Source organism: Natrix helvetica (genome assembly GCF_964273705.1).
Source record: "Natrix helvetica genome assembly, chromosome: 2".
Classification (NCBI taxonomy): domain Eukaryota; kingdom Metazoa; phylum Chordata; class Lepidosauria; order Squamata; family Natricidae; genus Natrix; species Natrix helvetica.
Genome location: NC_138552.1, coordinates 76,730,608 through 76,755,053, shown reverse-complemented (window position 1 = coordinate 76,755,053; position 24,446 = coordinate 76,730,608). Strand labels below are relative to the sequence as shown.

At 38.3% G+C, this 24,446-nt stretch overlaps 2 protein-coding genes across 2 annotated transcripts in view; one reads left to right on the top strand and one right to left on the bottom strand.

Annotated features, from left to right (window-relative positions):
• The window catches only part of GLDC (glycine decarboxylase), a 42,706-nt gene extending 26,113 nt beyond the window's left edge, over positions 1-16,593 (top strand). The window contains exons 13-25 of the mRNA XM_081945067.1: positions 53-137; positions 220-261; positions 1,180-1,322; positions 2,469-2,544; positions 6,236-6,361; positions 7,546-7,695; positions 8,858-8,970; positions 10,473-10,608; positions 11,555-11,666; positions 11,984-12,079; positions 12,635-12,807; positions 12,927-13,007; positions 15,769-16,593. Of these exons, the coding sequence (XP_081801193.1) occupies positions 53-137; positions 220-261; positions 1,180-1,322; positions 2,469-2,544; positions 6,236-6,361; positions 7,546-7,695; positions 8,858-8,970; positions 10,473-10,608; positions 11,555-11,666; positions 11,984-12,079; positions 12,635-12,807; positions 12,927-13,007; positions 15,769-15,912 (1,477 nt within the window). The 3' untranslated portion in view covers positions 15,913-16,593. The remainder of the gene's footprint in view (positions 1-52; positions 138-219; positions 262-1,179; positions 1,323-2,468; positions 2,545-6,235; positions 6,362-7,545; positions 7,696-8,857; positions 8,971-10,472; positions 10,609-11,554; positions 11,667-11,983; positions 12,080-12,634; positions 12,808-12,926; positions 13,008-15,768) is intronic.
• A 509-nt stretch (positions 16,594-17,102) lies between these two features.
• The window catches only part of UHRF2 (ubiquitin like with PHD and ring finger domains 2), an 85,335-nt gene continuing 77,991 nt past the window's right edge, over positions 17,103-24,446 (bottom strand). The window contains exons 13-16 of the mRNA XM_081945068.1: positions 24,047-24,170; positions 22,440-22,603; positions 22,021-22,119; positions 17,103-20,671 (exon numbers count right to left, since the gene is read on the bottom strand). Of these exons, the coding sequence (XP_081801194.1) occupies positions 20,525-20,671; positions 22,021-22,119; positions 22,440-22,603; positions 24,047-24,170 (534 nt within the window). The 3' untranslated portion in view covers positions 17,103-20,524. The remainder of the gene's footprint in view (positions 20,672-22,020; positions 22,120-22,439; positions 22,604-24,046; positions 24,171-24,446) is intronic.

The window sequence follows — 24,446 nt, the reverse complement described above, 5'->3', positions numbered from 1 at the left end:
GTTCAGCTATTATTATTACCTTGGTTGTTCATGTATTTTTTTGTCTCTGCAGCTATCACTCTGAAACAAATATTGTCCGATATATGAAAAGATTAGAAAACAAAGATATTTCTCTTGTTCACAGCATGATTCCTTTGGTAAGTATAAATTGAAAAGGAGAAAAAATACAGCTGTTAGTTTTCTTGAATAAAACCCTGATGGTATGTTTTCTTTCTTTAGGGATCCTGTACAATGAAGCTGAATAGCTCATCAGAACTTATGGTAAGTTGTTTAAATTAATGTATTATTTTTATTGAATACATTTCAGATAACTACTCAATCATTTTTGTGAACATTAAATAAACTCAAAAGATTTTGGGGTAGATTGCCATCTGTTTCTCTAAAAAAAGAATTGCATTTTGGTGAAGTCAATGAAGAGGTAATCTTGTGAATGGGCTCAGTTATTTTAGCTGGATATTAATAGTTGAATTTGGTTTGCTCATAGGATCATTGTACAGAACAATCAGTTGAGCAAGATTCTGTTATTATAACCAATCTCAATAAAAGTAGTTTTAATCTTCTTAGCAAAGTTGATTTCCTGGTTTGGTCTATGTAGTTTTTTGCAATTTTGCAAATCTCATTATGCCATACCATCTCCCTCTTCTTACACTGAATTAGGGAGGCGTCTACCTGAATCTCTTCCAAATATTATCTGTCTGTTGTGAACTGAGGGCATGCTTGATGCCTCATTGCTGTGGTAATGGAGCTTGTATATCTCCATCAAGGTCATTTTCCTTGCTCTCTACAATCACCAAGGAATTGTTGCACACTATGACTTTTGCTATTGCAGGTCAGATGAGGAGGATAAAATATTTCATGGTTAAACTAAAATAAATGCCTGAAGATATAATGCTTCTAGTTACTTTAGAAAATGTATACTGATTTCATTTTCTGAGCTATAGCAAATATGTCTATTCCTTGTATAAAGAAACAAAGTACTATAGAAGTACTCCAGTTGACAATCACATTTAAAAAGTGTTATATCAGATTTTCCAATGAATAGCCACACTTTATGCTCAGCTTAGAGTTGCATTTCATGTGCTTCCTATAATTTATTTACATATATTTTTAACACAGATATGTTTGATTTTTTCCTTCTCTTTCTCTGTGCCCATCTATGTATCTATGTCTGTTTTGTAGCCTATCACATGGAAGGAATTTGCCAATATACATCCTTTTGTTCCCCTGGATCAAACTCAAGGATACCAGCAACTTTTTAAGGAACTTGAGAAGGATCTGTGTGAAATCACAGGCTACGACAAGATTTCGTTTCAGCCTAACAGGTAGAAGCAATTTTGTTTGACCCCACCGCAGTTTGTACAGATTTGAAACTTCATTTTGTTTTTTCACGTAGTCATTTCCTTTCTCAGTTATCTGTGGAATAAGAATTCCTGGTGCATCTGCACTATTTATATATGATAAATGGAACATACTAACTCTTGGGCCATGTGTGCACATGGTGAAATAGACATTTTTAACATTGAAGATATGTATCGGGTTACAGTGAAGTACAGATTGGTTTGGGTTTAGATAATGGAAATGGAAATAACATATTTTATCTTAAATGGTTAGGACTTCAGTAGCAGCAATCTGATTTCTGAATGGATATATGCTTGGAAAATGTCTGAGCTGTTTTTCTTCATTGCAGTATCCAAGATTCAAATACATAACCAGACTTTTGTGCCTTGTTTATCATTTTCTTATATTTCTCAGTTCCAATCACTTGCCTACCACTCCTAGGAAGATATGGCAGTCCAATTGATTCTTTGGGCTTGTGTCATCCAGCTGTCCAGGGGCTAGCTAATTTCATAATCATTGCAGGAAGTGCCTCCTTCTTCTCTGGGGCTATTTTTGACGTGCCATATATTTCTTTATTTTATATTGTTTTAACTTGGGAGCCAGCCAGAAGAGGTTGTGAAGGGAAGACATGCAAACTAGTCAAAAGACAAAGGCAAAGTTCATGCTCTGATTAGTTTTCTGGTTATGTTGCTGTCCCCTTTCAGTGTGTCATCACCCCACATCTTCCAGACCATTGTTTATAAATGTATAACACATTCACAAATCAGAACACCTCCATTTGGCAGTGACACAGAAAAGATGCCATAGAGATAGGCTGTGCTTGGCCAGTGGGAACCACACATTAGTGATTTGTGCTGGGTCAAAGATGGGCAGATAGACCTTTAATTCAGTAGTGGCGAAGATTTAGGGAAAAAATGTTAAATCTGCTTTAGCAACTTGGGTTTGCAACATGATTTTAAAAGTCTTGGTATTCGGTATCATTTAATTTAATTTCCTTCTCTGCATGGAATGATGTATTCCAGTATTTTTTTTATTTTGGAGATGATTAAACCTATTTAACAGAATTTTAAATCGGGATGTTGATTGACACCACTCTAAAAAGTGTTGTAATAAGCTTTGTTTCTTTGCAGTGGAGCTCAAGGTGAATATGCTGGGCTAGCTGCAATCAAGGCTTATTTAAATGCAAAAGGAGAATGGCAGCGAAGTGTAAGTAAAAAGTGTACTTTTATCTAACTTTTGATTTCCTGTCTCCTATGTAGCTAATTATGTTTGGAGTGGCAGCTTGTTTTTCAGTAGAAACAGACTTAATTAGCCTGGCTGTGTCCAATGTAAGCTCTATGGGTTGTTTGTCATTCACACAGTTTGCTGGTTGCTAGGTGAGATAATCTGCCTTCTTTTGCTAGTCTTTATACACTTGCACTATTTTCTATATGCTTCTAAATGCCTTTTCCTCCTTTAGATACACTAATAATTTTGCAAAAATTCCACAGAATGTACACTGGGTTTTTTGTTTTGGTTTTTGTCAGACTGAGCAAATACGATTACCTTTTCCATTTCCTCCTGAAACAAATGGAGGAGGGGACCAGGAGACACAATATTTTAGATTCTACTCATGCAAGGGTTTATATGAATATATGAAATACTGAACACTTCACGTGGCTTGCCCTTGCCTCCTCCTTCCCAGTGCTGAAGGAAAGTAATTGGCCCAAGGTCATGCAGCTGGCTTTGTGCCTAAGGCAGAACTAGAACTTATTGTTTCCCAGTTTCTAGCCTGTTGCTTTAACCTCTGCACCAAACTGGCTCATTGCTGCTAACAAAGATGCTCTTAATGAGATACTTCCTCCTGTATCATGTAAACAGTCTTGTATTCACTAGCTGATTAGCAACCTTAAAGCAAAAGGTATGTTAAAATCAAAGTCAAGCCATTGATGCTCAGATGGGCAATCTACAGGATTTTCTCTTGTGATTGTTTTTAATCACTGAAGGAGGGGAATCATGTGATTTTGTATCTGATAATAGCTTTGCTCCCAAGCTGGAGAGTTTAATATAAATTACTTACTTGTGAAGAAATACTAGTCATAAGATAAGCATTATACAATACAATAGCAGAGTTGGAAGGGACCTTGGAGGTCTTCTAGTCCAACCCCCTGCCCAGGCAGGAAACCATATACCGTTCCAGACAAATGGCTATCCAGCATCTTCTTAAAGACTTCCAGTGTTGGGGCATTCACAACTTCTGGAGGCAAGCTGTTCCACTGATTAACCATTCTAACTGTCAGGAAATTTCTCCTCAGTTCTAAGTTGCTTCTCTCCTTGATTAGTTTCCACCCATTGTTTCTTGTTCTACCCTCATGGCCTTGGAGAATAGTTTGAGTCCCTCTTCTTTGTGGCAACCCCTGAGATATTGGAACACTGCTATCATGTCTCCCCTAGTCCTTCTTTCTATTAAACTAGATATACCCAGTTCCCGCAACCGTTCTTCATATTTTTTAGTCTCCAGTCCCCTAATCATCTTTGTTGCTCTTCTCTGCACTCTTTCTAGAGTCTCCATATCTTTTCTACATTGTGGCGACCAAAACTGAATGCAGTATTCCAAGTGTGGCATTTGTAAAGTGGTATTAACACTTCACATGATCTTGATTCTACCCCTCTGTTGATGCAGCCTAGAACTGTGTTGGCTTTTTTGGCAGCTGCTCCTCACTGCTGGCTCATATTTAAATGGACTCCAAGATCCCTCTCACAGTTATTACTATTGAGGAAGATACCACCTATACTGTACCTGTGCATTTCGTTTTTCTTGCCTAAATGTAGAACCTTACTCTTTTCACCATTGAATTTCATTTTATTAGATAGTGCCCAATGTTCAAGTTTGTCAAGATCCTTCTGTATCTTAAGCCTGTCTTCTGGAGTGTTGGCTATTCCTGCCAGCTTGGTGTCATCTGCAAATTTGATGGGTTCCCCATTTATTCCCTCATTCAAATCATTGGTGAATATGTTGAAGAGTACTGGGCCTAAAACAAAGCCTTGGGGTACTCCGCTGCATACTTCCCTCCATGTAGACACAGCTCCGTTGAAGACTACACATTGATTGCGGTTGGTCAGCCAGTTACGAATCCATCTGGTGGTGATGCTGTCTAACCCACATTCTCCTACTTTATCTAGTAGTAGTAGGTTATGGTCTACCTTATCAAATGCCTTGCTGAAGTCCAAGTAAACTATATCGACGGCATTCCTCTGGTCCATTGTCAAAGAATGCAGTAAGATTAGTCTGGCATGATCTGTTTTTGACAAACCCATGTTGGCTTTTGGCTATTACTTTGTTTGCTTCTAGGTGTTCGCTAATTCATTGCTTGATTGTCTTTTCCAGAATCTTTCCTGGTATTGAGGTCAGGCTGATAGGTCTGTAGTTTCCTGGATCTATTTTTTTTTTCCTTTTTTGAAGATGGGAACCACATCAGCTCTTTTCCAGTCCTCTGGTAGTTTCCTGGTGCTCCAGGATCTCTGAAAGATATAGTTCAGTGGTTCTGAGATCTCGTCTGCCAGTTCCTTCAGAACCATTGGGTGTAATCCATCCGGTCCTGGTGATTTGAACTCGTCTAGCGTAGACAGGTGCTCACTTACCATTGTCTTCCCTATTTCAACTTGTCTTTCTAATCTGATTTTGGTGCTGCTGTTTTTGATAGGTTGGACTGTTTTATCCCTTTGTGTAAAGACAGATGCAAAACATGAGTTAAATAGTTCTGCTTTCTCCCTGTTGCTTGTCACCTTCTTGCCACTTTCTCCCAGCAATGGACCAATTATTTCCTTAACCTTTTTCTTGTTTTTAACATGTTGGAAGAAGCTTTTTTTGTTATTTTTTACTTTTGTGGCAAGCCTTTCTTCATTGTGAGCCTTAGCTTTCCTCACTTCATCTTTACAGGCTCGGGCTATTTGCTGATATTCTGCCTTAGTTATGTCCCCCTCTTTCCACTTTTTATACTTATCTTTTTTTATCTTATTATCTTTATCTTATCTATTAAACTAGACATACCCAGTTTCTGCAACGGTTCTTCATATGTTTTAGTCTCCAGTTCCCTAATCATCTTTGTTGCTCTTCTCTGCACTCTTTCTGGAGTCTCCACATCTTTTCTACATCATGGCGATCAAAACTGAATGCAGTATTCCAATGCAGTAAGATGTATAATATCATCAACGTCACAGTTCTTACTTACATTCTTGACTATCTTAAGAATATGCCTCTTGTGTCTGCTGGCAGTAGCACCTGGCAGACACTTGACCTCTTTTAAAACCTCCATATCCTTTCCTAATTTACATCCCTTATGATTGAATCACCAACCAGAAGGTGACTTCTCTTTTTGCATACCTTGCTCTTCTTGTGCGACTGACGTGTGACACCATTTCGCCTTTCTGAAGTAAGTTCTTCATTTTGGACCACGATCCCCTGCTTATTTGAGTCATCATTATCACAACTACCTTGACCTGTCTCTTTAGTGTCCCCATTAAGGTCAGCAAGTGTGCTATATCTGTTATGCTGGGTCACAGCAAAAACTTTGTGTTTATGGTTCACAGCTCTCACCCTGCCAGATCCCATGGTTGAGTATTGTTTGTAGTCTCTGTCTCTCTTTCATTATTCTTGTTATTTGATTGACAATTAATGCAAAGCTATAAGCATGATTTACCTCTCCCAGCGGCCATGTTCTCATTCATACTTGGTCCAAAGGGAAATATATTACTGCTTAGATCAATATTTTCAATGTGTTTAGTCTATAATATAATCAAGCTGGAATTAATCTGACAGCTTCAAGATTTAACAAGGTTACACCCTGTAATTACACCTATAATTATCATGCATTCAGTTCATGACAATCTATTCATTTTACATATTTTCTTCCTAAAGGTCTGCCTTATTCCTAAATCAGCTCATGGTACCAACCCAGCAAGTGCTCAGATGGCAGGAATGAAGATCCAGCCAATAGAAGTAGATAAAAATGGAAGCATTGATGTGAGCCATTTGAAAGCAATGGTTAGTTTGTTGCTCTTTGTCCTAATATATTCCTCTATTATAAATTATGAATGTTTAGAAAAAACAAAACAGAAAATTTGTCTTTTAAAATGTTTCTTTGACACGTAATTTTTTGACTATTTTTGAAATATTTTTCATTTGAGAATCAATACTGCGGATGTGTCTGGTTTTGTGGCTATTTACTATTCCCTTCTTTTTATTAACACAAAACTGGGTATAAGTGAAAATAGCAATAGCATTTATACAGTGGAACCTCTGATCACGAACACTTCTGACCACGACCAAATCGAGTGCCAGCCAAAAAATCTGCTAAATGTTTCACTCTGTTCATCCTCAGGTGGTGATCAATTACAGCCACATCGATTTTCCCTGCCGCAGTAATTTCCCCTTCCACGCCTTTTGTGTGTGTGCACGCATGCGTAGTCAGTCTTGCTTCCAGTCATGACCAAATCGGGTGTTGACCGAAGTCCTGGAATGGATTACGGTCATGACTGGAAGTTCCACTGTATACTGCTTCACAGTGCTTTACAGCTCTCTCTAAGCAGTTTACAGAGTCAGCATATTGCCCCAAACAATCTGGGTCCTCATTTTACCCACCACGGAAGCATGCAAGGCTGAGTCAACCTTGAGCCCGGTGAGATTTGAACTGCCAAATTGCAGGCAGCAGGTAGGCAGCAGAAGTAGCCTGCAATACTGCCCTCTAATCATTGTGCCTCCATAGCTCTAGCACAAAGGGTAAATAGTTATGAAAAATTTCAGGTACCAGATAGAATATTTACTCTGTGTGGGTAGAAGTTTGATCATCTTCAATGGGGTTTCCCAACCTTGGCAACTTTAAGATGAATGGACGTGAACTGCCAGAATTCCACAGCCAGGGATGCTCCCTGGGGGAATTCTGGGAGTTGCAGTTTGCTCATCTTAAAGTTGCCAAGGTTGAGAAATGTTGAGTTACAGGAAAAGGAGGAAATCTTTTCTGGGAGCTGCTGCTTGATGAAGTTGTGAAGACCAAATGAAATGAACAAAGATGACTCAATAGGCCTTTTATGCTTCTTATGCCAAACTAATAAGAAACAGATTTTATTTGTCTTAAAATTTTGCAATGCTCCATGTGAGGAGAAGGAAGAATCTTGTTTTTATCACTTAGATATGGCACACAATTGATACTTTTCCCTTTCTTTTTGTAGGTAGATAAGCACAAAGAAAACCTAGCGGCTATCATGATCACATATCCATCCACTAACGGTGTCTTTGAAGAGCAGATCAGTGATGTATGTGATCTGATTCACAAACATGGAGGGCAAGTTTATTTAGATGGAGCAAATATGAATGCTCAGGTGAGAAAAAACAAAGGCAAATCCTTTTAGTTCATGTATTCAATAATAATTTTTTTTAAATCCTAGGAAACGGTTGAAACATGTCCAAGTGTTTGACTTAGAAATGGTCAACATAATGAGACATTTGATGCATGGGATTTTGGTAGTGGGAGCATCGAAATTCACGGATATGACTGATTTCTCATATTCAGTAACTCTGTAGTCCTGGATACATGTTCCTGACTGAAATCTTGGATCACTCTCATACTAGTTATTCATAATTTTGGCATGAAAAAAATTATAGAACAGCATCCATATGGGAAAAGGGTAATATTTGGATCTCTATAGCTTCAAAAAAGGATGAGTAAGGAAATACATAATGAGACATTGTGGTGTGGAGAAAGCAATAGACCGCTCCCCATGTTTAATCATTCAGTTCCACTGAAAAACAAGATAACAAGCTAACATGTGATGGAAATACATACAAATATTTCACAATGTATAGCAGTTGGCTACCAGACTGGGAGAGAAACCACTTATTCCAAAATCAGAGCAGCCCACGAAATAAAATTACTTTACTTCATAAAGTAAAAAAAGAAAAGAAAAAAAGAAGATGCTTGTGAGATTAGCCAGAGAAGAAGAGTAGGCTCACAGTATTTGACAAGCCAGCAGGACTAACTGAAGGATATTATCAAAAAAGGCAAAATGGACACCACTATGGTACGAGCAATGTTGCATCCATTTTTATGTTTGTCAAAAAGAAAAGAAAATCCATATGGCAGCCATCAATGGTGCAAATTTTGGTATCTTGCAGATATTTAATTACCATCTAAGTAACATTGTCAGTGCTAGAGCTCCACTCTCTTCTAGTCCTGATGATACTAGCTAGTTGGGTAATGAAACATCTGCAAGAAAACAACCAAACTCAGTGAACACCAAGGACCCCGGAATTCAACTCTGAACTGCAAATATTCTCTTCTATTGGTGCAATCAAATTTCTCCACATTTTCAAAACGGGGAGTTTTACCATCATGGTTGCTGTCTTGACTTTTTTGGCTCACAACCAGCAGATGCCTATGCAAGCCAGATTATGTAGTGTCCCCCATCCCTGTCTCCCCTATGCTCTAAATCTTTAACATCTAGATTTTGGATTGGGAACATTTTTCTTTCCTTTCCCTGACAGGTTGGCCTGTGCCGCCCTGGAGACTACGGGTCAGATGTTTCTCACTTAAATCTTCACAAAACATTTTGCATTCCTCATGGTGGAGGAGGACCTGGCATGGGACCAATTGGAGTGTTAGTGTCTACTTCTTGTGATAAGAGCATGTATTTTTATTTAAAAAAAATTCATATAGACCTTAAAGCAGAAATTTTAAGGACACTCACTAGGGAATAAGATACATACCTAGAATTACCATATAAGTAAAATAGCATTCTTGGGAAGAAAAATCTAAATTGAGATAGATGTCATTGCCCCTACATGTATTCATCAAAAATGTCTGTATTAAAACAAGTATTTCCAGAAAAGGTATCCAATGAGTAAAATATATGCACTCCTCCCCTTATCTGATAAGTGAGGCTCTCTTGTTTTCTAGGAACCAATCATATTGGCCATTAAAATTGGCTAATGATTCCTATATATAAATCAGTGTTTCTCAATCTTGGCAAGTTTAAGATGGATAGACTGCAACTCCCAGCAATCTTCAGCCTGCAGTCCTCAGCCAAGAAGTCCATCCATCTTTTTTTTTAAACAAGTTTTATTGGTTTTTACAATTTTTTTCAGGGAAAAAGGGTTAAAAAGGGTATAAAATTTTTTGACAGCTACATCGTGCGGGGGAGAGCAGTCCCCCCAAGTCTCACAACTTTTACAGACAAGAATAGAAAAACATCAACATTTGAATAGATATTAGCAGTTTTAAGTTTAACACTAAGTCATCAAAGTATTTCAATCATTTTTTTTGTATCACTTCTGTAAAGGTACATTATAACAACAATTGCAATAATGTTTCAAATCACTTCTGTGACCTGAGTCTTCTAGTTGTTGCATCCCCCCCCCCGTCTACTGGCAGAGCCTCAGCCCCTCCCTCCCTCATCTCTTGTGTACCATCCCCCATTTCATCTAGGATAGCATTGTTTTTTAGTGAAAGCCTCCGCCTCCACAACTGTGTTGATTCTAATTCTCCTGCCCTCCCAGAAAATCAATATGCCTTCTGGTAATAACCACCTGAACCAGACCCCTTTATTATATATATTTTTTGCTAAAGAGGAATATTTCTTCCTCTTATCTCTTACTTTCTTTGGAATCTGTTTAAGAATGGTTATTTCTTTATCTTTATATTTTAGTGGTCCTCCCCTTTGAGCTCCTAGAACCTCATCTCTTGTAGACTTTCTAAGAAATTTAACATGAACTTCCCTTGGAACATTGTGTGTTCTTGCATATGCTGAATTAATCCTATAAATCAAATCAATATCCCACCAGAGCTGTTGTTTATCTCTATTAATGTATTCTGCTAGTATTGTGGTCATAATCTCCTTAAGATCTTCGTTCTCAACTTCTGGCAAGTTTTGGAACCTAAGGAAAAAAGACATCCTTTCAAATTCCTTTTTTATCGTGTGATTTTCAAATTCTACATTCCCCCTTTGGATTGTCTTAACCTCGTCCCTCATCCCAACCGCATCTTCCTGCCTTGAGGATCAGGATGAAATGTATTTAAGCAGATTCTAGCTAATTAAAACATTGTGCTATGTCTGTTGTTGCTACAGTAGGAAGGAAGCTCAAGTTCTTTTCTTGCTTTTAGGAAGATGCACCTGGCTCCTTTCCTGCCCAGCCATCCTGTCGTTGTCTCACCACACGATGCACATTCATTGGGCACCATCAGTGCCGCCCCTTGGGGATCCAGTTCCATCTTGCCTATTTCCTGGGTTTATATCAAGGTATGGCCATAATTTCTGTTCCTTGTTTCTTCTGTACTAGTACTGTAGATTCTCACACTGACGATAACAGACATCTGCTGGAAGGTAAAGCTCTGCAGGGCTGTATGAGAAGAGATTGTATAGGTTGCATTCAGAAGTAATTGTCTAATCCATTTGCATAAGGGGGCTTGCAAACCCTCCTTCCCATTGCAGCCCCCCACATACAATTCAAAAAAAGCATCAGAGGTGCTACGATGATTTGTAGCCCACATCTTTGTGGAAGCTTTCAGTGGCATACACAGCTCACAGCGACATACATAGTCCTCCTATTTTCTCCAATAACAATAAACCCATGAGATAAGTTGAGCTGGCCCAAAGTCATCCAGTGAGCTTCCAAGCTGGAGAGTTGATTTGAACCTTGTTCTCCTATTCCAAGACCAACTCTTTAACCATCATACTACAATGGCAGATGGTTTTAAGTCCCATCATAAATAATCCCAGTTAAAGGGATTAAATAAATGCTGAAAGAGTAAACAGTATTCTACCAGGTGCAGCAGTGAGATGTTGCTACAAGAAACTTCCCCATTCTTTCAAAATAGATAGAGAGGACAATAAATAATAATTGCAATAACAGGGGCAAATCAGATTTGGCAAGATGATTTATACCTTTCAAATCAAGTTATTATGGATTAAAACATCCTCACTTTAAAAATTTTCAACTTAAACAAATTAATTTCTTGGATGAGATCTCCAAAAAAATTCTGGTTGATTTATCGAGTTTGTATAAGCCACCAAAACCATTCACATACTGATGGCATCCCAATTTATAAACTAAATACTGAATAAATATCAATAGAATGCATTCATTTAGTATGTGTATAGTAATAATTCCACAATGAATATGTAACGTTTAATCATCTATGTCAGGAATATGGCTTTGTTTTCATTCATGTTTCCTTTTCTTTAGATGATGGGAGGCAAAGGTCTAAAACATGCTTCTGAGATTGCGATATTGAATGCTAACTACATGGCAAAGCGACTAGAGAACCACTACAAAATCCTCTTTAGAGGCTCCAAAGGCAAGTATCATCACTGGGAATACTTTCTGCCCAGCAGAGTTAGCCATTGTACCACCGTGGTGACATATAGCAAAAGTGAAAGAAACAATGAGGGAAGCTTCGTTTGAACAGCTTTTATGGAAAGCCAGTATAAGCCCCCCTTATCCTCTCAAATAGGAAGCCTCATTCAAATCTCCAGCAGTTGCTTCACTGCTCAGCAAGACAACCTCTCTAGAGCCCACTAAAATGGGGAACTGCTCTCTTCCTGGTCCTCTGTCTTATACTCCTATTTTATTATTCTAAGAGATTCATGTGTCTAAATCTTTATTTCAAAACAGGTTATGTGGCTCATGAATTTATTTTGGATACTCGGCCTTTTAAGAAAACTGCAAATATTGAAGCTGTGGATGTTGCCAAGCGGCTTCAGGATTATGGTGAGATTTTTTTTTCTTCCTTTCTTAACCACTTCGTTATTTTGAATGCTCCATATTTCACAACCAGCAGAGATGTGATTTTTAATGCTGCTGCAGGGTGAACTACAGAAGGAGAAAGATATTCCTGGCTGCTGGTGGTTTACACAGCAACGAAGGAGTTGAAAAAACACAACGATAGGGGAGACTTTAGGAAAAAGAAAATAAGAAATGGAGAGTCCAAGCCAAAAAAAATGGATTAATTCAGCTGGAACTCAAGCAAATGCATCTGAACGGGCTGACTGAGGAAGAATTCTGGGGAGTGGCTACACCAGGAGGTGTGGTCAAAGGAAAAAAAGTTCCTCAGTCCTAAGGGCAAGCAAACTGAATTAACCCATTGCTTGGACTCTCCAAGCGGTGTACAGGAAAAGCATATATTTATTTTATTATGTATTGTCTTTATAAAGCAGATTAGATCAGAGATTGATCTAGAAGGGGGAGATGGTTGGGATGTTTCATGACTGTTGAGGTTCATTATTTTAAACATAGGGTGAACAATTAGAATTCATTATTTCTTAGGATTCCACGCTCCAACAATGTCCTGGCCAGTAGCAGGGACCCTCATGATAGAACCAACCGAGTCTGAAGACAAAGCAGAACTAGACAGATTTTGTGATGCCATGATCAGTATTCGACAAGAAGTAGCTGATATAGAAGAAGGAAGGATGGATGCGAGAGTTAACCCCTTAAAGGTAAGTTCAGGAGGGTTTTAATTGTGTGAGACTTCTCCTTGATCACAATTGAAATAGTTTGACACAAAATATGGGTGAGGGCTCTTTGTTGCTTTCTAAACTATATTTCTTTGACTTAGATGGCCCCACACACCTTGACCTGCCTGGCTGCACCCAACTGGGATCGTCCATATTCTAGGGAAGTGGCTGCTTTTCCACTAGTAAGTAATGAGTTACTATTTTACAAATATATCTTGAGCCATTATTTTATTAGAAATGTTCTGGTCAGTTTTTAAAAGCCAACAATATGTTCCATCAGATGTGCCAAAAAAACACACCCTCTAGTGCAGTGTTTCTCAACCTTGGTGACTTTAAGTCCTGTGGACTTCAACTCCCAGAATCCCCCAGCCAGACAAGCCATGTTTACTTTACTGCATTCAAAGTGTTTTATTTGGGGCTGCCATAGAGGAAGAGAATATGACTTTTCTCTGTCTTGAAAGATGTCCATCATGATCAAGTTTAGCACCACATGCACTAGAAGTTACCTGCATGAAAAAAATGCAGACACCTTTCTTGCATTGAATATAGCAGATGGTCTGTATATGGGGGAAGTTTCTAGGCCAGAAAAAAAAAACCAGTAGAACATAGTACAAATTTAACAAAAAAAATGTACAGCATAGCTTATCTTTTATGTTTGAGTCTGATCTACTGTGGCTCAGACTGCTGACATCCCTGTTCTGAAGCAACGTTCCTATACATACTGGAAAAATGAAATATTTACTCAAGAATTCTTGAGTGAGTTTAAAGAAAAACAAAAGTAATTCTGTAAATTTTCATCAGTCTGAGATTTTTTTCCTCAAAACAACTTTTGAGAAATGACTTTCCACCAACTGCTTTGGAAACTGGCAAGTTCAAAAGCAGTATGTGTTGCATTGAAGGGAGGATGTACTGGATGAAAAGGACTTTGTTTCCACCACAAGAAGTGAAATAAAGTAAAGAAGTAAACTCTGCTTTGTTTTGAACTGGCTTTGATTTATTCACATTTCAGTTCCTAAAAGAATACGATAAAACCTTTGTACCAACAAGAAAATGATATCCAAAGCAAAACAAGGAACGTCTATGGAGAGTCTCAGTCATCCAGGTCATGGTTGTCCCAAAAGTGCTTTTCAAAAGGCATCTGGTCTTTCTTTGTTTTTTTCCTTGAAAATGTTTTGCTTCTCATCCAAGAAGCTTCTTCAATTCTCAGTTGAAATTCAGAATTGAAGAAGCTTCTTGGACGTGAAGCAAAATTATCTTCAAGGAAAAAACAAAGACAGTCCAATTGCCTTTTGAAAAGCACCTTTGGGACAAAACAAGGAACATTTGGTTTAGCAAGGAACAGTGGTTGTCCTGACCAGGAGGAGGACAATAGTTATAGTAAGTGGAAGGCCGGTGACATTACAGAAAGATATAGACACATAGCTAATTGTGGTGGGGGGATGGGGAATTTGAAGGTGTTAAGTGGGAAACTGCAAGTGGTTCATCAGCCCCATCCCTTCCACCCTCCAATACTTCTGAAAAAGCCCAGTGTGAAATTCAACAGCTAAATGGTTGTTTTACTAGTGCAACTTGAGATCATTTATGGTGGGGTGTTGTGGCCCAGCAGCGGTCGGCTGAGCTGTTGGTAGACTCTGACAGCGATGACCATTATGGGAGTGCTCTGGAGGATGAAGAAGACTCTGGAGGGTGTTTGGAGTCAGAGCAGGGACTAGAGAGGCTTATTGGCCACCAGATGGCATCTGAGTCAGAGCAGTGAGGAGGAACAGAGGTTGTCCCTGATATGCATGTGCGTAGAGCTGAGAGAAGGGAGCAGCTGTGGAGAAGACGTCATAGAAGGAAATAGGGACAGCTGGCTACTGTTGTGATCCCTCCCAAAGAGTTTATAGGTGGAGCGACGGGAGGGGAATCTTTGCAGGAAACAACAGTCCACTTTACTAGCCGTTGAGAAAACATTCCATAAGTCTAATCTTGGTTTCTTGAAGATAGCGTTCTAGGCTCCTAGCCAAGGGGTAGCTTTATCTCCGTAATTAATCGTGGCAGACAGCCAAGCCTATGTCTGCATATTCATTAGAATCATGGGACAGAACAGTGAGGTATAAAGGTTCAAAATGGAAGTTTACCTGCAGGTTTCCCACTTTCATTTTCATCCTTATTTTGGAGGACCAACAAAAAAAATGAGTTTCACTGGCAGAATGTTTGGGTGCTGGGGTGAAGCACAGAATGCAGGGTAACCTAACCTGTCTGTAAAATGAGTAGAACTACTTCAAATTTCTCAAGCTCCTGGCTTGGTCACTGAATGACTTTCAAAAAGTTGCTTTGGAGAAAAGAAAAAGAATTCAGCTAGCTTCTTTCCAAATCATGTAGGGCCATGATGGTGAACCTATGGGACACATGCCACAGGTGGCAGGCGGAGCCATATTTGCTGGCACGCAAGCTGTCAGCTCCAGCACGCAGCCAGCTAATTTTAGGTCTTCTGCAGGGCCAGGGGAGGCCATTTTCACACTCTCCAGGCTTCAGGAAACCTTCCGGAGCCTGGGGAAGGCGAAAAACAGGGCACCTGAACTTCCAGTTGACCCATTGGGTCTGTTTTTCGTCCTCCCCAGGGTTCAGGAAAGCCTCTACAGCCTGGGGTGAAACCCCCCCACTGCATGGGTGTGTGTGTCGTGCACACATGTGCAGGTGGGTGGGGCACATTGAATTGTGGGTGTGGGCACACATATGCGTGCGATAGCACACACACACACAATTTCGGCATGCCTTTACAAAGAGGTTCGCCATCACTGGTGTAGGGCTTACAATCAAAACCTTGCCTTGAAAGCTTTCCCTGATGCACTTTACCGCCTATCTTTTTTTTAATGTACATAAGCATATTGTAATTACTAATTTTTGTAGTTTAGATGTTGTACCATATAGCTTTTCTAAATACTCCTTCTTCTTCTTTAGCCGTTTGTGAAACCTGAAAGTAAGTTTTGGCCTACAATTGCCAGAATTGATGACATCTATGGGGACCAGCATCTGATCTGTACCTGCCCACCAATGGAGGCCTATGAGTCTCCTTTTGCCGAGCAGAAGAGAGCATCGTCTTAGGACCAGCTTCTTCCTACCCTTTGAATTACCTTTCAGATCACTGGGCTTAATTTTTCTTGCTGTATTTGTAGCACTCTGTGAAGACAGGTGAAATCTTCAGCCCGGTTAGCATATTTTATATACAGTGTATATTTTTGAAAACTCCATGCTGTTAATTACATTTCTGTGCAGCTATTTGTAAATACTTTTATTAAGCGGCAATTGATTTGATACAGTGCCTCAGTTTCCATGTCAATCCATGCTGAAGTGGCCTTGATTAAGCCCCTCTTTTCTATCAGGGCTGCTTTTCTGTGATTTAATAATAAGCATTGGACTGTATGCTTAACAAAAGCAATACAGTACACTTTTTAAACAGTGTCATGACAATGCACCTGCTCGCCCAAATGCTCTGTGATACAGGATTAACCCCAATTTTTTTAGGACATAGTTTTATAAGGTATTTCCTTTGTATTTGGGCTAAGGTAAAATGGAGTTACTATTCATTTTGTATGAAATGAAGTCATGGACAACCATTAACAGTTTGATCTGGTCGAATGCAGGTGGCTTTTTTAAAAAAATGTACCACACTAGTTAGATTATGGCAATGCATCTTTGTTGTTTATAATTATGTGTCCTAGAACTGATATTTTTTAAATTTCCTCTTGTTAATGTTCCAATTAAAAACTAGCCGACTTCACAGTTTTTGAAGTTTGATTTCAATGTGTTTGGCAAAAAACAGGTCACTTTCTTCAGAATACGGACTATAATGCTAGCCAAGTAGGCACGGGACAGGAGATTTTGCTAGGGCTCAAATGATTATACTTATGAGAACCAAAGGTTGCCCGCAGGATTGCTAGCATTAAGCTTTCTAATACATTTTGTTCTAATACAGGTATTTAAAGGGCACATTGTTTGGCAAATGAGAAAGCCCTGTTCTCTTTTAGGTTAATCATTGCTGAATATTTCTTAATCAGTCAGCCTTTTCTGTAAAACTGACTTAACACATTCAGTGCAAGACTTAATTCCCAGTTTCTTTGTCACAGTTCTGTACCCTGGCTTAAGGCATAACCAATGAAAGACACACACACACAGGTCAGACACTTCTCAGAATATGACTTCCTATAAATCTTGGCTTAATGTGTCCTGATATCGGACAGTGCTATCACAGTAGTTATGAGTTCAATCAATTACAATATGCTACAGCAACTAAATGCAAGTGCAACAATCTGAATTTATTATTTGAAATTAAAGGATGAGAGTACATCCTTTACAGCACACATCAAAAGCACATAACTTTTAAAAGCTATCTCACATTGAACAAAGAGATGCCCACAATTGTCAAAAGATAATTCCAATTTGAAGACATTGATGGCAAGTTGACCACTATGAAAATTGCCTCAAGAACTGCTTAAAAAGAACCACAAAACACCCCATTTAGTGTGGTGCTTACCACCTCTGGTTTCAGAAAAGTTTGCAGGGATAGGAAATGAAATGAAATGATAAAGTGCCTCCTACATATGATAACGCTAGCAATAAAGTATTTATGGGGGGAAAGTCTCCTTTTAATGCTTCAGTAGACCTGGAGGTTGTAATTTTACAGCAAATGAACTTGGAATAAATTATGTTACTCTGTAACAGAGCAAACTGTACTAATGTATCAGAAAAATGATCAACATTTTATTAGTGGTTAACTAATTAGCACTATTTGGTTATTCTTTTGGCTAACTTTAGCACAGGATAGCTAATTTAGGAAAGATATACCTGTAGATTTTTTTGAATATTCCAACTTTATTATTTTTAAAAATAACTCAAGGTGGCAAATATACCTAATACTCCTTTCTCCTCTTTATTTTCGCCACAACAACCCTGTGAGGTGAATTGGGCTGAGAGAGACTGGCCCAAAGTCATCCAACCAGCTTTCATGCTTAAAGTGGGACTCAAACTGGTTTCTAGTCTGGTTCCTTGACTAGACCAAAGTAGCTCTGTACATTCTGAAACAGACATGATAAGGTCTTCCACAAGCCAAAAAGAAGTTGTGCTTTGTTTATGCTTAGTGTGGTGCAGAAAGCTGGTTGTTGTGCCTCCTAGGCCATGACTTATGTCAGCAGAAAAAGGCAACTCCCCTCCTCCCACAATTATTTCATTTCAGAATTTTAAAAATTCTGAAATCTTGCATGAAAATCCCAACATTTAATTCATCCAAAAGTTCACAAATTTCCAGCCACCTCAAAGGAAATTATCTAAATTCCAGAAAATTTGACATTTTAAATTTTGTGACAGGAGGCAGCGGAATTGTGCAAGATTGTTGATTCATGGTTTACAGTTTAGGTGAACCAGAATACTATAGCTTGTTCATTATTTAATATATCAGAAATTGGGCACTGAATATTTCCATATCCTATTAAAATTAACTGTGGTTTGGTTTAAACACAATGCTAACTTACAGTTTTAATATTGGTGTACACGGCATAACCTCATATGTGCTTATGTCCATAATACGTGACTTGGGTTTCAATCAGTTTGTGATTAATATTAACTATCTTTACAAAATAAGCAAGGATTCTTGAGCAGCATGAAACTGGTTTTCTAGATAAAAGTTGGAAAATTGACTCTCCCAATTTTATTCCTCATCACGGAGGTTCAATTGGCAAGACATATGGGGCTCAGAATCCAGTATAGGCAGGCTACAGGTTTCCAGGGCATGATAAGATTGTTAACCCTTTATCTGGGCTGAAGAGATACTCACTAGCCATGTCTGAAGCCCAAAAGCTTTTAATCACCTCACAGCTGTCTCATCACCTCACAGCTGCTATTGCTGCGAGAAAAGCTAAAACCATTTATGAAACTTTGCTTTCTTATCCTGCTTTAGCTGCAAATTTACAAACTCTTATGACTAAAAAGGCCATTGGCTGACATAGCAAAGTCACTATTTGTGTATCCGAGAGAGAAATAGGAAAGCTCTCCTTTCAATTTTTATCTAACTAGACACCTATTACTATCACAGCTGAAAAATTCTGGTTCATTTAATCTGTGAATAATTCAAATAAGTCATTATAGTTTTGTTATCCTGGCTGATTGACTTAAGTATAATATAAACCAACCTGAGTTTTGATATTGGTCCAGTTCATCCATAATGATTTCTGTTTTACTTAGTATTACATGTAAAGTAGGTCACTATGGCTTTAACCTGTTAAGTTAAACATTCTGACAGTGTTACATGTGAATTCAACACTCATTTTTTAAACTATCCTATTTTAATCCTACTTTCTTTCTGCTAAAGGAAAGACTGGAATGTAAAGTAAAACTAGTTAAATAATGCTAATCCAATGTTCAGTACCATATCTAAAACAGAGTTGAAATCAAAAAGCTTCAGTCTCAATTTGTAATAAAGGGATAATACCAGCTTCCCCACTTAAACAATGCACAAACAACTTGTATATGTTAAAATAGTATGTAAGTACTCAAACATATTTGTTCTGATATCAGTAGTTATTTGCTATCTATAATCAAAAGTTGATATGAAAATGTAATCTCCTCAGAATGAAAGTCTTATAAAAATGTATTTTAAAATATATAACTCTGCAAGGCAAATGCCCAAAGGATTAATGTAAACTTCAGGTTTACTAATCCCATTTATCAAAATTTCAAATGGAATTTTATGTAATATATACAAACACTATTTTAGGAAATTACTTGCTATCATGTTATGGGTGTAAAATGCAAACAATCAACACTTTATGAATCATAAAATATTTAATAAGTATATTCAGGGGTGGGGAATATACTGTATATAAAATTTCAGATCACAATATGAAGCAATTTGAGCCCTCTCCAAGCTAGCACTGCTTTCAATGCTGTATAAGATGTATTGCCACTAATACAAGACCTACTAAAAGCAAACAATTTTACCTAATACAAAAGTGGCTTGTTTTATATGAAATAGTTTTTACACAATTAAGAGTGTCTTGAAAACCCTCTTTAAGTGCAAAAAACACAAATCACTTTACATCAACAGCAACAATGCATTCATATTATTCTCAGTCCTTAGTAGTCAACTTGCAGAAGATACGAGAGCACAATAACGCTCACAAAAATAGACTAAAAGCTTCTTGTTGCAAAAGGAGTAAGAAAGACAGCAGGAGAGGAAACACAATAAAGGATTATGCACACCACAGCATTTGATGTTCTGCGATAAAACTGGCTTTTTACGTGCTGTTTTCTTGTTGCAAAATCAAATTGCATGGACCAGGCGAAATTAATGTTCAGGAGGCAGTGTGTAGCTAAACTTCATTAGATGTGTTGTTAAACTTCCCCCAAATTTGTTTTATCCATTTGAGGTAGTTATAAAAACAACTGAAGACCTGCTACTACCATGGCCAGAGCCAAGAAAAGCCTTTATTCCTGCATATAAACTAATGGCCATCTGTTCAAAACTACCTTTGTGAAAAGGAAGCTGGGAATTTGAAACTGTTACTACATAACAGATTGCTAAATGGGAAAGAGGGTTGAATTAGCGGCTTCACAATGTGATAGTAAATATGAATTCCCTCAAGCTGGCTGGTCCACTGTTTTCCTAGATGGTTTCTTCTTTTTGTTTATTCAGTCATTTGGAGAATAAGGTTACAAATACATATCATCGTCCTTTGCTATAACCAGGGAAGAACTGGTCAAGCAGTGTCTGCAGTATCTTGTTGGGAACCATGGTGTAGCCCTTCCCAAGGTCATGTCGGCAAGCAGGACAGGTGAATACTTCAGCTCTGAAAGAGCGCTGTAAACAGCTCTAAAGTCATGGGAAACATACATATATCCAGGTCACAAGACAGGTACATTACTTAAGAGACTACAGCAATATTCAGATGCAGAATATTCTATGCTTGAAACAGTTCTGAGCAGGCTATGGTTAAGATATAGAATATGGGTTTGGTGAGCTCATCTTCACATCTCTCAGCTTGCCTGCGGCCCGAGCGGTGAAGTCACCTGCTTTCCCCCCCTCCACAATTCTCCCTCCATCTGATGCCAGTGCCACCACGCAAAGATGAGCCTCCCACGGCCAGCTGGCCGCTCCATCCCACCATCTCTTGGCTTGCTTGTGGCCCGCATGGCACATTGGGATCGCCTGCCTTCCTCCCTGCGCCTCTGGCTTTATCTGCTGTCGGTGCCACCATGCAAATGGCCTCCTGCGGCTGCCTCCTCCAACCCACCAACTGTTGGCTTTCCTGCGACGCATCCTGATTCCGTGCCTCCCCTCCCCCCCAGGTGTCTGTCTGCTGCTTGGACAGGTAATCAATTCATCTGCGCTGCATGGGCTGCGGCTGTTGACGAACACCGTTGACCTCCGGAGCCTTGCAGCCTCTGATGCTGGCAATGCCCACCCATCCCAGCGGGTGACAACCTTAATTGGGGCTTATTTTTTTGGATAGGGTTTATATTAGGAGCCCACTAAAAAAATCAGGGTAGGGCTTTTTTTTGGTTGCTTAAGTTTTATTTTTGGGGAAATATGGTATCAGATAAATAATTAATTAATCTCCATCTAGGATTTGGAAGCATTTAACTTATTGAACTGAACACTATCTACAAAAGTATGTAGAAAGTATATATTGTTTTCATTAAAACAGTCAAAAGGTGATTTCCTAAATGTAATTATAATCTAAAATCATGCCTGAATTATTTTCTATTTTGGGAACTATATAAAAACATTGAAGACTTACAAAAAAATCTGAAACTGTTATTTTTAACAATAATGAATTAAGTAATTTTAAGTTGCTATTTTTAACACTTAAAATTACTCAATTCATTATAGCATAAGGTCTGATCAAATTGTCTTGTCCAAAAGAACCTTACATTGTAGTACAATATTGGATTGTACCATTCCACAAGAGTCTTCATTGTTTCATTTGCTGTAATAGGCTAGCACAGCTACACTATGAGACGTATTGCTATAAACCAGATCGTGGATATATCTGATCCATATAATCTTACTGTTTGAACTAAATAATAATATTCATTGACTCACTACATGTGCTTACCTTAACAGCAGCACAGGAGTTTTATTTCTCCTTTAAAATATGAGCTTATTTTCTTTTACAAATTTCAGTAAGACAATGTGAAAATGATCCATGAGACACTTACTTTACAGACATTGTGCAGGCACTCTGTGGTCACTGGCTGATAAACCAGCTCCTGGCAGCAAACACACATAAAGGATTGTTCCAGTTTCTTCAAAAAATTCTAGGATAGGATAAGGGAAAAACAATTAAGTCAAATACTGAAGTGCTGCCAATCTCTTCATAAAATAGTATTGCTTCCATATTAACCCAGACTTCTTTTCAGGCCTGGAATATAGCATTTGAAATACGTTTTCTATTTTAATAAGTACACTACATATTAGCCAAATTGTGTTTTCACTTTCTACAACTCCTCATGCACTCTGGATGGTGGGGGTACTTTCCAGAAAAGTTGCAGGTATAACAAAGTTCTTGTTGTTGAAAATCCAGTGGCATGACATTAAAAGGAAACCATGCAGAGCACTGGTTAAAATAAAAACATACTGGTCCTTCTTTAAGAGATTTAAGAACGTCATCCCAAAGTTTCTGGTTTGGAGAGTCTTCCTGTATCAGCCATTGTTGTTCCTGCGTTAGCTGAAAAGCTTCTCCCTTCCCTCCATCACTCAGCTTCATCGTTTTGGCTGTGTTTGTGGGTTGCTTTATATTGTCTGGAAAAAATGTTATCAAACTACAATTATAAATTTACACTGGCTCCTTCAACTACAGGTACAGACTTATTGATTAGATTTACCAAGAAAATGTAAAACAACACCAAAACAAATTTAAATTAAAAACTTCCTCCAAAACATACATCCTCATATATACACCAAATATATCTGAGCAACAATGGTGAATCTATACCTGCTGGAAATAGTAATACCAAGTTGGAAAGATATTATGGGTGCATTTTAGAATATAAATATGTTAAGATTCTCAACACTGTACATTAAGTACAAGAATCATTTTGGAATGTGATCAATTCTCTATAAAGAGAGGCTTCATAAACTGGCTTTCTTCCCTGTTATTCACCTACTTCTTGTTATTGACCTCCCTATTGTCTTGTCAATGTCCTCCAAAACTTTCAAATGCCAAATATCAATCCCAGCTTTTCATTCCCCCCCCCCTTGCATCTTCCCTTCCTTTTCTGTGTTTCTAATATATCATAGAAACATCTTAAGTTTCCTCTTCCTTTGTTAATCTACATGCTAATGGCCAATAGTTATCTACAATCAACAGCTTTAAAAAAAACAACCAAATTGCATTGTCAAATTTTGTCAGAGAATGCAGAAAACGAAATGATAATTTCTCCCCATTCTTGGTAGTAAACAATGACAAACATTTTGAAATGTCCTAAACAATGGCCCTGTGGCAAGAATGAGAGTTTTGCAGCAATTCTTCTCAACCCCAAGGAGCTTGAGAAATCTGTCTGTCTGTCTGTCTCTCTTTATCTTTCTCTCTCTCTGTCTACCTATCTCTCATCTATCTTCTGGAGGGAGAGGTGAAAAATGGGCAGTTTTCACCTGTTTTTTGGTCTTCTGGGGTGTCTGTGCACCCCGTTTTCCACACCCATCTCCAGAAGCATTCTGCAGGCCAAAACCAGCTCGTTACAAAAATCCCACATACACAGAAATATTCCAGAGCCCTCACTTAGTTGACAATGGTTATACAAATCCTAGTGCTATGAGCTTGGATGATATGGAATGTCATTTCTTTGATAAAGTGACTGGAACTTAATTATAAGAGTAAGTATGATGGCTAAGATATATGGATGAGAGTGCATATCTAGCATGACTGATACTTCTGTCAATGCCCTGTCCAGTGGTTGACATAAAGATTCCTAAATGGCTTCTCTCTGAAGGTACTCATTCAGCCCTGCAGTTCACCAGCTAATTGGGAATGAAGAAGTGACGGAACAGTACATAAAATCTAGGTGGAAGATGACTCAGAAGATACCCAATTGAATACAAGGAAGAATCAATATGAAAATTGTTAATTTCTCAAAACTGACAGGCATGTTAGATGTTTGATGGAACCCAGAGAAATTATGTTTCAATATGGGTTGAAATACCGTCTCTATCTGATAACTAATGGATTTAAGTTACTAGACATACCATCATTAATAGGTCTTTTCTGATTTCCATTGCTCTGTTCCATTGATTCCTGTTTCACAGGCTGCTTTTTTACTTTATCTTTCTTTTCTTTATTCGCCATAGCTTCCCAATAGCCTTCTGGGTACTACAAAAGAAGAACATCACATCTGAGAAGTATTTACAGCAATGCTTGCATCAAAACAAGAGCATCTGGAGTAGCAGTATGTTCATAAGATCCATTATTTCAAAGACAACTCCAGAGCTTGAAGGGAAACAAAAAAAAAGTATAATCTGAGTTAACTAATTCAAAAATGTCATTATTCCCTTGAGGCTTCCAAGATGAATCCTGAGTTTCTAATCGAATTTCTAACTATAACAAATAGATTGGTTGAAATTACCAGGTTTGCCTCTTTGGTAAGAA